The 12,394-nt window shown below is 44.3% G+C and overlaps 1 protein-coding gene across 3 annotated transcripts in view; it reads left to right on the top strand.

Annotated features, from left to right (window-relative positions):
* Positions 1-1,357: 1,357 nt before the first annotated feature.
* The window catches only part of kiaa1522 (KIAA1522 ortholog), a 32,324-nt gene continuing 21,287 nt past the window's right edge, over positions 1,358-12,394 (top strand). For 2 of the 3 annotated variants that reach the window (XM_058618723.1, XM_058618722.1), the window contains exons 1-2: positions 1,358-1,940; positions 2,495-2,906. In XM_058618723.1, coding sequence (XP_058474706.1) covers positions 2,675-2,906 — 232 coding nt within the window. In that variant the 5' untranslated portion in view covers positions 1,358-1,940; positions 2,495-2,674. Of the gene's footprint in view, positions 1,941-2,494; positions 2,907-11,549; positions 11,997-12,394 lie in introns of those variants that run through there. The other variant, XM_058618725.1, reaches the window with a different exon arrangement.

Below are 12,394 nucleotides of genomic sequence, written 5' to 3'. Positions count from 1 at the left end.
AAAATAGATACTATACACATGGTTTTACGACTGAAAATGACGTTATGGTCATCGAAAATAAGGCTCACTCCCATTCCACTTAATCCTTAGTCGTTTGGCATGTTCACATGGAGGCATATACAGTAGGTGGTCCCGAGAAGTGTAGCAGATAATGAGCCCTTCAAATGGAGATATTTCAGGGACACACTTCAAATGTAGGTTTATGAGCTTTTTTCCAGAGACTGTATATAAAATGGGCCACACAGTTGGCGCGGTGGTTAGCACGCTTGCCTTTGCGGCACGAACAAGGTTTTGTGACCCAGAACAAGGGGCCTTTCTGCGTGGAGTTTGCATGTTCTCCCCGTGTGTGCGAGGGTTTTCTCCGGGTTTCATCTTATGTCAGCCTGGGATCGGCACCAGGACCCCCCACCCCCACAACCCTTGTGTGGAGGATATATATAAAATTTGACATAGGCTTGTGGTGGGGAAACGTCTTTATCCTCCACATGAAGGTGGCGGGGGTGTAACTGTGCCAATCTCAGTTGACATAGGGCGATAGGTGGGGTTCTAGTAGCCTGGACAGGTCGCCAGTCCATTGCAACCATCCACACTCACACCTACGGTCAATTTAGAGTGTCCAATTTCCCCAAATCTGCATGTTTTTGGACTGTGGGAGGAAACCAGAGAACCCGGAAAACACCAACACACACGGGGAGAACATGCAAACTCCATACAGAAAGGGCCTTGTTCCGGTTTGGAGACTGGTCGTGAACCCAGGTCTTCTCGCTGCAAAGGCAAGAGTGTAAACCACTACACCGGGGCCTGTCCACTGTCTGCAAAAATAATTCCATTTGAATGGAAGTCTATGAAAAAATCGACGCTGCGTTCGGATATTGCAACCGTCACAAAATACCGCGGCGCTTTACGGACACACGTTTAAAACATAACATCAGCTGGAAAGGAAAGACTCTCATTGCTTATTGACAAATTATAGGTGTGTCTCCGTCTTCTCCCTCAAGGCTCTAACTCCTCCACAGACTGTCCTCCTGCTTCATTCTCTTCCTGAGTGGATCCTCCTCCACATTCAAACCAGATAAGCTTGTCTTACGACATAGACACACATTCAAACACAAACACACACACAGATCGTGAGGGACATATAGTGTTGTGGACTTCTCCTGCCAGCAAAATGCAATTTTTCTTTTTTTTTTTCCTCCAGGGTTTCCGTGCTCTCACGGTGCAAACAGCTGGAAGGCAACTGGCCAATAGAGACTTGTCCAATCTGTCTGTCTAATTGCGCGCGTGTGACACTTCTAACAAGAGGTATCAAGTTTCCACCTGACCACATAGTGATGACACGAGCCCCTCCCTTTTATCTGCTGCAGAAGACAAACCTCTTCACCTTTACCAGATCATTTTCAAACACTCGGCGTTACAGCACTGTAGTTGATCAGGATTCTTGTTCTCCACATTTCCTTATTTTTGTCTCATTTGTTTTCTATTAAGAGACAAAAACAAAAGACAATCAGCAGCTCCCTCTGCGACATCTCCAGGCTCCAAATATGGAAATACTGATCCAAGGTGAGTATTTTTCTCTCCTTGCTGCCGTGATGATTTGTGACCCAGGGGTTCCCTTCTTGAGGGAGACTGGGACGACTGCACCTGATCCCCGGAAAGGGGGTTAGGAGAAAATACAAAGAGGAAATACCAACTCCCAGCTGTTTGGAACGTAAGGACAAGGAGCCAACACAGGAATGGAGCACCGAACTCCAAACAGCACTGTGAGAGGTGGGCCGAGAGGCTGTCTCTCACCCAGAGGGAGGAGGGACTGACTGTGCAGAGAGCATGGAGCTTCATTCACTCTGCTACACACACACACACACACACACACATGCTCCGCAAGGCAGCTCCCAGGCTGAGAGAAAAGAGGGGAGCAGAGGAGACAGCAGCTCGTTCGCCAAGTAAGTTATATTCATGTCGTATCATTAATGGTTTTAAAATTACTTCACTATTTTTTAAGACTTTGCACGTGTTCATCTTTGTTTTTTGTGTGTTTGTCTGTGTAGTAATTAAAAATAAGGCAAACACTGCTAGTTTTATTATATCAAGCTTCTTTCTCCTTCTCGAAACTCATCCCTACACACTTTACTGCTGATGTGAACCACATGTCACACTGCAGTGATCCAGGTCTCCACCCTGGGGCTTCTCCTCTACAAGCACAAAAATTGGAGAATAGGGAGGCAAATAGGGAGAGGGAGAGTGGGGGCGGACAAGTGAAGAAAAACTTTAGGAAGACAATGTGGGACAGCTCCCAGTTTAGAAACATTGCTTGCACAATACTCACCATTTTGTTTTTGCCCTTCTTGTGTCGTAACAACTGGATAAATGTTTGTTTTATTTCCCTGAATCCGTCTCATTCTTATGTCCCTCAGTCCTCCCTGTGGCTCTCATTTTCAGCCTTTTTTTTCCATCTCATGCTGACTTTCTCATTCTGCTGATCTCATTGTTGTCCCAGGTGGTGACAGACAGGAAAAACAGAGGCACAGAGCGAGGCTACAGAGGGACAGAGGGGTCAATCAAACCCTTCCCCAAGTGAGAGGAGATTCCAGACCTTGTACACCGTTTTACGAGAGGACACACATACACTGATTTAAGTGGCGCTACTGGGCCTTAGCTCCCCGGTCAAACCTCCAGGATGTCCCGCAGGAGGTCGACAGGTGACCTAGTGCCCAGGGACATCACTCAGATCTTAGCGAGGGAGGCGAGAGCTCAGCGAGGTAAAAAGAAGCCGGGGAGCTCCCTGGGACAGGCACTCAGCTGGTTAAAGGGGAGCAGGAGGAAGAAGAACATCAGCAACGGACTAAACCGAACTGGGACTGGCGTCGCAGACGATAAGCCGGGGATTCAGAATCAAGAGCCGGCAAAAGGTGAGTGAATCGTGGCATTACAGTACACAACACAACAGGGCAATCTGCCATATTCTCAGGTGTCGTCATTTCCCACTCTGAAGAGGCGTGACCGACCTCTGTATGCAACTGGACAGACCAACAACCAGAAAAAAAACATACGTACAAATGTGCTAACGACTTCTTTGGGGGCGCCTCGCTTAAAATGAAAGCAACAGCCGCATCGAAAGACAGCTGCCGCCATGTTGGATGTATACAAAAGATGCTAGATGTTGCTTCTCTGTAATCGGCGCATCAATCCCGCCTGTGCCTCGCCAGGGGTTTGTGATTGCTTTCCTTTATTTGTTTAGGAGATTCTGAAGTTGGCCAATGCAACACTCAACTCTATGGGGTGTGTTTTGCCATCTAGTCGTGGCTGTGTTGCCTTTATTGCACATAACCCCGTTGCACGAACGTAATCTCAAAGCAGGCAACAAACAGACAGCGTTAACAACCAGCTGGTGAGCATAGCCAAGCATTAAGCAGGAAAAGAGCCAGTTGTTTCCCGCCTGTGATGGTGGAGACATAAACAACGTTAAAGATGGACATTACCCCATGTCTGTGAATATGTCATTTGTTGCCATTTGTTCTAACATGGTGTGAAAGGAAAGGATAAGTAAAAAAAAATGTGCCTGATATCACTGCTAATGTCTTTTTCTGTTTGTAATAAGTGGGGCTTAAGAGTTCAAGTCAGGGTGGATATTACACGTCAAGATTCAGGTCGATTGAGGATCAGCCATGATTCGCTTGTTTCACAACTCTGCTGCGTAATTCTGTCTGGTTTTGTCCGTCGTAGAATCACAGACTGTGAAATCCGACCGTTGACTTTTGGATTAAGCTGAAAACTTGGGAGAGATTTCGTTATCGCTGGGACATCAGTCTGTACGTTTGTAACGTGCACATAGCCACACGTCGCACGCGGCGAGACGGACACGGCGGTCTAATCCCTTTTTTCTGTTTACTGATGTGTCTGCTTGGTCGGCAGCACAGAGATTACCCACAGTCCCCATTTCCTGTTTTTGTTCCACCTCTTCAGCCATCCCTTTCTCCTCTGTCATTGCCTGTGTGTGTGTGTGTGTGTGTTACTGTAGTAACTGCCTAACAACTCTTGGAAATCCAGAGTCACGCTCTATTCAGACTTTTTTTGGCTGGTCTCCTTCATGGTTTTTGTCCTTGTTCCACCAAAAGGGCACATCCATAATCCCTTATTATGCCTTGCATTGTGGTTTTGTAAAGTCTGTGGAGATCTGTGAAAACTAGATGGGAAAGAAGAAACAGTGACTCCATTTGAAACCAAATATTAACTAGTGGCGGGTAATTCCCCTGCAAAAGATGTGATGGTGAGGCTGACAATAAAAGACTGAAGAGGACCACAGAGAGATCCAGAGGTGCAGCTTGAAAAGTGACCTTGACGCAGAACAAAAGATAACTGTGTTTTGCTTCTATGCTGACATTGGCATACAATTACTTTTACAGAGATGTTTATTGTGCTACCAGCCTGACAAAACAAATAATTAGTGTGAGTACACAGACACACACTCCAGACACCTACTGTACATATACCATTAACCTACTCACACTTCCCCTTGTCTAAGTGCTCAGTCTTGTGCGTGGAGTTTGCATGTTGTGCCCGACAATGGATTGTTAAGGCAGATAGAATAAAGATAGTTTGAGGCATGAAAAAGCTGATAGACGATTACTTCCTTACGTCCAAAGGAAAATAAAAATATTGAACATTTAATAAAATACCTAAGTATAATTGTATCTATATACAAGCAAGCATTTGTTTACTTCTGCATGTGTGTTTGCAGAAACTTCTGAGGGTCGTTGAATGCACCTTGTAGCCACTTGTTTACTCAGACTAGATAATTGACTTTTTGGATTTGGTTTTTAACTATCAGGAGAAAAATCATGTTGTGTACACACATTTTCAGGGAAGTAGATGTTATAGGAGCAAAGATAACCATTGTCTGTTTTTTTAATTTGTGCTAGGCTTGCAAACACAGCTGTGGAGCCTCCATGTAGTGCAGCGATCTGAGTTGACCTGTTAGGGATGAGATGATACCACATTTTTCTGTCCGATACGATACCGATATCAAAAGAATCCACGATATTAGTCCAATAGAGTCATTTTAGACCATAACAACACATAGACATAGACAAAAAGTATGACTTGCTCAGGTCTGCACCTCTGTGACCGCTCTGATTCCTCTACTATAAAAAAAAATAACACTATTTGATGTGCTGAATTCCAGGGAGCTGTATATGTATAGAGCGAGTCGTGTGAATGCATGTGTGTGTGTGTGTGTGTGTGTGTCAAGGTCTGTCAGCGTGCACGGGTGGCAGCATGAATGCCAGATTGGGCCGAGAGTTATGCGATGAAGAGGAGAGATTACAAACGAATCACAAAGCCCTATTCAGTGTCGAGAGGACTCATAGGGAACATTCTCTCAATGGCTTTTTTAATTAGAGCAACTTCAGAGCACACACACACACTCTTCTATCTCCATCTCAGGTTGTTGCAGTCCTTGCCTATCCCTTACCACATATCACTGGTCTTGATTTGCTTCACGGATTGCTTAACATCTTCTATTTAGCCCCAGTGTGGGTGTGTTGGTCTTGTTTATAGTTGTGCATGGACATCTTCATTACTGTGTGCGAGGGTGTGTGACTGAGTGCTATCAGAGGGTTTCTCTGTTGGTGTGTGTCAACGTCATTATGCTGGGCTTAGGGTGGCGCCAACCCAACACCAGCACTCATTACATCACCATTTACACACACACACACACACAAAGGGGCATATAGAGCTCCTGCAACTACCTGCTTTGTCCAGCGCAGCCAGCACATCGGCTGGCTGCTGGAGCGGTGAGGTCACCAACACAATCCGCGGGATTTCATCCGTGTGTCCGTGTTTGTAGTCATTGTTTTCCACATGTGTGAAGCCAAGTGTGTGTTTGATGAGAATGCTTTTCACTGTGTGCCAGTCTTGGCTTAGTTGTCTCTATCTTCATGGGTGTGTGTGTGTGTGTGTGCTAAGTTGTGCCACATCACAAAAGACAAGTCAGGATGCATGGATTCGCAAACTGTAATGCAGATTACAGAGCCAGCGGAGTAATTGAAGAGCAAACATCTCATTACACCGAGAACATTGTACACAGCCTCAGTTCTATAACAGGCCACATCTGAGAGCGACTGCACAAGAGAGGGCGGCGAGTGGAGGGCAAAGGAAGCCATGTCGCAGTGAGGGAGCAGTGTGAAAGTTTAATGCCACCTCACAATGTCCCCTCCGAACATCATTCAGCACACACACACACTCTTTAATGAGCAGGGTAATTTTACCTGTGTAAGCAGATACCTCAAAAACCCTCATCCATCACCACAGACCTAAAGCCATGCCGGTGAGGTAAACGTCTCCCAGGCAACGGCATTGTGAGGAGCATGTTGCTGTGGTAGCAGTACTGAGAGGCAACAAAAGTGTCCGACCGTGCTGTTAGAGGCGAAATATTAAATTCCGTAGAAGAAGCATGCATGAGATGTGTGTCTAATTGAATGAGATCTATGTATTAGAGGTGATGTAAAGTGAAATGGCCATGACGTGTCATCAAAGACTTGCGGAAACATGCTGGATTTAGATACTGGCTTCACTGATAACAATGATGCTGCACTGACTCTGAAGATTTGAATCCAAAAGCACAACAAGACAGTAGGCAAGCTGCAGTTCAATCAGTTAAACAGGGAAATAAATCCATGAGCCACAGGTGGGGATGATTGCAACGAGTCAGGGTCTGAAATGACAAGCTGAAAGGTGATATTACAAATTACTTGTAGACCTTGCAGCTGGTTTATTGACAGGATACATCTTTATTTGCAGGCCACAAACTGTGCTTTTGTTTTTGAGTTAACCATGACATAAGGTGCACGCACTGCCAACCACCTAATAATGCTCTTTGATGCCAGTGTTGCCAGCAGATCACTAAGCAGAGCTGCAGCTATGCATCGAAAAACGCTGAACTGTACAAACTTAAAAAGCCCCACGACCCCTCTCTAAAGTGTCTGCGATGGAGTTCTGCAAAAAAAACATAGAAAGCAGAAATATAGTGAGGAAGTTTCGAGACTTGGATGTGGATAGTTTTCTCCTGAAGAAGTAAAAACAACAGCCAAGGTTAACTAATTCTTTCCCTCTTCTCTTTTGCTCGTGGATATTTAACAGGTATACTGTTTTACGGTCCATCTTTGTTGTCTCCTCTCATCATGTGATGAATCTCTGCTTATAAGTTATAAGTGCAGTTCTGTGTTCAGGCACACTTCTGCATACTGTCCAGTGTTTTAAATTGGGATTGTAATAATCATTTGAAACACTAAAAGTCGCTGTTGTACATAAGAACTGAAGTCACAGTTATAATTCATAACATATTATTAGTTGTAATATAATTTTACTGCAGAATGTTATAGCCCCTTGCATGCATACATACATACATACACGTCGGGCAAGTCCATGCACGTTGCAAACATTATAGACTTAGAAAGGCGTTACTTCAATGTCTTGTGCTCAATATCCAAATTTTCCAAACGTCATGTTTATGGAATACGAGCTAATGGGTTGTTTTATAGGACATGGAGTTTGTTTGATGTGGAGAAGAAGCAGCTGGAAGACATCAGCGGGGGACTGAGGCAGTGGGAGTCTGTATACACAGGCATATATACAACTGATCAGCCCTCAGAAGTGCCCGTGTGTACGTCTCGCGTTATGTAACGCGCTGTAATAGATACACCTGTTGAACACTGTTCTGCCCCCGATCCAGCTGTGTGTTCCCTGTTCCTGATTTTCTTTCTTTTTCCCCCCTCAGTGAAGAGAAGAATAGACTAGACGATTACAAAGTAACTCAGGAATTCAGTCTGTCTCGAGTTAAGTGACACTTAAGAGCCATATATGTTCTCAAAACCCAAGCTCAGTAAAACAACGTGGGACACTGACAAATGTCCCTCGATGTAATGTTTGTTTCAGCTTTTTAACGCAGCACATCTTGACTGATTGTCTTTCACATTGACAATTGTTAACAATTGTTGTTTAAAAAAATTACTTAAACTCAGTGAAGAGCAGCGTAGGGCTTTTATTTTCTTTAAAGGAAGTGACTTTGACATTGAATAATCAATTTTATTTCCAACTTTTTTCCAATTTCCAATCCCAACTTCCTCTGTTGTTTTGGGAATGAGACTTGTGGCCATTTGATGATCACATGACACATTTATCTCAGAAAATTAGTTTTTGGTAAAGTGTCCCTTTAACTTCAAGTTCCACACACCACTAAAACTACTTATTCACCTACCACAGAAAAAGAAAAAAACAATTATTACACAAGTAAAACATGTGTAACAACAGACTATGAGCCTGCTGTTTCCTTTACCATGCAGCTCCAATTAAGTGTCCTGGGTGCGACGTGCACATGTAACACCAAATTAAATATAGAAATATAGAAGTTGGTCATTTGGTCGGGAAGATCAGATTCTGCTTACAAATCTGATTTAAGCTGCAGTCTAAACAAGGCCTAAGTCATATAATACAGGGTCATATAGAGACTGTTTTGGTAATTACTTAAACAGTCCACAGGGGGCGATTGAGGTTCCACACTGAAGCGTTGTAATGAACTTGTCTGACATTTACAATCATTTTTAATCCACGCTCATGTCCTTAGCGCTGTCGCTGTCATACGATGTATTGTTCCGCAGCTGTTTGGCATATTTTGTCCAAGAAATAAAAAATTCCCTGCGGAGACAATAAAATATATTAGATGTGATTTAATTTCTCTGGTACAATCAAAGAGCCCAAACCCAAATATAGTCACTATAATTTATAGCCGGCAATATTCTCCACCAACTACAGGACGAGCATGGTGAATAAATACGTTGTGTTTAGTTTCTTTGGCAGTGGCTGGTGCAGGTTAGACGACAATGAAACTGCAGTTTGTACGTGTCGGCAGCTCTGTCTGCACTGAGATGTAATTTACTGGTTATTGCTCTCTCTGTGTGTGTGTGTGTGTGTGTGTGTGTGCGTGTCTGAGATTGTTTTTCATTGTGATAGCAGAGTCATGCCACAAGATGGAGTTGCTTGTGAATGTGAGCTGTAAAGACAAGGCAAACAGATGCTCAAGGTCGTACAGGTAAATCTATGATAATAATAATTATTATATAATTACTATTGTGTATTTAGTTTTGCATCTTTTTCAACCAGATGTCGTAATAAATAGTACTAATATCATTCCACTTCTCTAATGTATGCACCCCTAAGTAGATTTGTCGGTAAAAAATAAAAAGGGACCAACACTGAGTGCTTCATTATGCCATCACAATACAAAACAACACATATTTAAGGACAAACGAAAACAGATGAGTCAGTGAATATTCTGCAAGCACTGGCAATTGCAATTAAAAGCAACACTTCTACAGTATATGCAGGGTTTAATATTCAATGTAATATGTCTGATAATAAAATAAACATATAAAGCCAAAGGCATTTTATTCTGCAATGTTTTTTGTTTTGTTTTTCTGTGTATGGCAGTTGGTAACAATCATATCACATCTATCATAGGGTTACATGGTGCAGCTTTGCTTTGAGTGTGATCTGTGATCTGAGTGCTGTGGGATGTAGAGTCACGGTGGATTTGCATTTTGATGCACTGTAATGTACGATCTCTCTCCCCCTCACACACACACACATGCTTTTTAGGACACCTTATGCATTCCTTAGCACCTTACCCTAACCTTAACCCTCACGACTAAATGCCAAACCCAAACCCTAGCCCTAACCTAAACCTAATTCTAACCCTAAAACCAGGTCTTAATCCCTAAAAAAGCCCTTTTTGGGGATCACAATGTATGGTTTATACCATTTTTGGTCCTCACAAAGCCACAAATACAAGAACACACACACACTTTCTGACTCTCTCTGTTCTCCCGTGAGTTGCCTTCAGCTCTGAAATCTGTCTCGACAATGACACTGACTTTGATCACACTCATCTGGGTCATGTTTAGCGCGCTCGCACTGCAGCTCGCAGGTGGGCACACAGCAGTCGACACACGCACACGCACGCGCACAGACCCGCACACTAAGTGCACTCTCACAGCTCTGTATGACAGATGAGACGAGATGGTGAGCCCCAAGTGCTCTTGTGCTGGGTGTGGCTCTGCATAAGACGGCAACATCTCTGCGAGCGTTTTATTGCACATCGTGTTACACTTTGCAGTGGAAAGCTTGAGTGATACTCGCACTGTATCTCTCACACAGAGATGCCTCCGTGCACATGCTGTAAACATTCATTGTGGAAACTCACAGTAACTTCTACTGCTCTCCAGAAACCACATCTATTCCTCTTACAGACTAAAGAAAAATACAAGGGATTATAAATTCTTCAGCCGGCATCCTAGCAGCTCCCCCCTCCCTCACTCCCCACCCCTTCAGTCCGTAAATCTGATTTTTATTGGAGGCTTTTTATCTTCCAGCAGCTTTCTAAGCATCAGAACAGTACAAGGAATGAGGGGATGGAAGAGGAGGAGGAGGAGGTGGAGGAAACGTGATCAGGGTGACCATGAAGAGGAGAGTGTAGTTTCAGTTTCATGCTCCTCATCACCGCTCTTCCTTCCTTTGCCCCGTTTTGCGGCAATATGGTGTCTCGGCTTCACGTGGTACGTGCAGCCGAGACACCATTCTGATGGTGGTCATGTCGTTCCTCTTCTCTGACCTCCTTCTGGGTGACTGCTATTGATCCACAGGATGCTCTGGGAGTGATGTCACAGACACTGAGTGATGGCGAACCCTGTGAAGTCACCATGATACTCAGGGAGTGTTCAACACTGTTAGATACGACTGTTTTTTTTTTCTGACATTGCTGTTATGACTCAGTGTGTCAAACGTGATGTTGCCTCTCTGGAATCCAAGCAGGCACCTCTGTTTCTGTAACTCCACCATCTGGCTCCGCATCTGTATTTCCATTAAGCATATCTGGAACATTCTCATCTCAGAACAAGCTTTGATGTGTCTGTGTTTGACTGCTCTCCTGGCAAATATCCTGTTCTTTCTAGTGTTTTTTTCTTTTTCTTTTCTTTCTTCCTCAACGTGCGAGAAGTTTCACATAAAGTACCAGAGCGCAGAGTTGCACCTGTGAAGATCGGCTGAATTATTGAGTATTCCCTGACTGCTCTTAGTTTCCACTATTGCCTGTATGCCAGTGTTTATTCCTGCACCTAAACACCTATGATTATACTCCTCTCTTCCCGTCAGCAGCTCTCTGTGTGTGTGTCATAGGGGAATCTGTGTTTTCTCCATCTCCACACTGTGTTGACAGGATCTGTCAGCTGCGCCTATAATGCTTTTTTTTCTATAAGGACAACCCAACGTCGGCTCACTTAAAGAGGAAATTAGGGGAGGTGCACAGCTGAAGTGAGGCATTATTCCCGAAGAAAGCACTGTGTAAATCATTTGCTGAAACATGGATCTGTGTGTGAGAGCCTTTTTCTTTTTTCTTTTTTTTCTAACCCTCTTACTGAAAATGCTCAGAGCACAGAGGAAGACAGTGGGAGGGGCACTTACACACACACACACACACACACACACACACATGCATACACTTGGTTGTGAGCTTGTCAGTGCTGCATGTGTCGTTGCTTTGGCTGGATGTACATGGTTAGAAGAAGTGAGCGTGTAATTATTATTTTTTGCCTTGTAAGAATGGTGTCAGCGGTCCTGCACCTACATGGGTGTGTTTGTGTGCCAGAGCGACTGAGTGTGCAAGAATGATTTGACCACAGGGACTCAGGAGTCTCAAACACTGACATCTGCTCGACTGTGGGGAGGTCTTCACAGAGACGGAATCTAGCCGCGATGGTACAGGGGGACAGCATGACAGAGCCCCTTTGAGGGGCTGCGGGACTGCCCCAGAATGGGCAACAGCATCCAGAAGAGGAGGAAGAAGAAGGAAGAGACGAGGGGAAACTTCTCTGCAACCACGTCCCCGAACCGTGTCAGAGAGAAACCAAAAAGCTTCTGGCTGTTTGGACGTCCAGACAAACTGAGAGCAGGTGAGAGGAGCGGAGGGTGTGTAGAGGGAGTGTGACAGCGATATTCTTTTGGAGTCTTGTGTTTGAAGGACTGAGGATCATCGTATTCCGTGTTTGAAAGAGCTGGCTCGTTCACAGTGGGGATGACTTTGCATCCGTGCACGTGAGTGTGTACGGTCATGTAAGAGTGACCATATTCCCATGCTGACTTCACCTGAGTCAGCTTCAAGGTTTCCTGCTTCTTGCACAACTACGCAGAAGTGGTGCGAGTGCGAGTCTTGTTTTCCTTCCAGTGCAAGTTGGAGACAGTGATTCTCTGGCCAGTGGATTATATTATTTTATGATTTCTTTATGAGTTTGTTAATGTCGGACCTTTGTACCTGCAGGGGAAAAACTGAGCTCAGCATCTCCCACACTGA

Source organism: Solea solea, chromosome 20 (genome assembly GCF_958295425.1).
Source record: "Solea solea chromosome 20, fSolSol10.1, whole genome shotgun sequence".
Classification (NCBI taxonomy): domain Eukaryota; kingdom Metazoa; phylum Chordata; class Actinopteri; order Pleuronectiformes; family Soleidae; genus Solea; species Solea solea.
The sequence above is the reverse complement of the archived record's forward strand: the minus strand, read 5'-3'. Positions and strand labels throughout refer to the sequence as shown.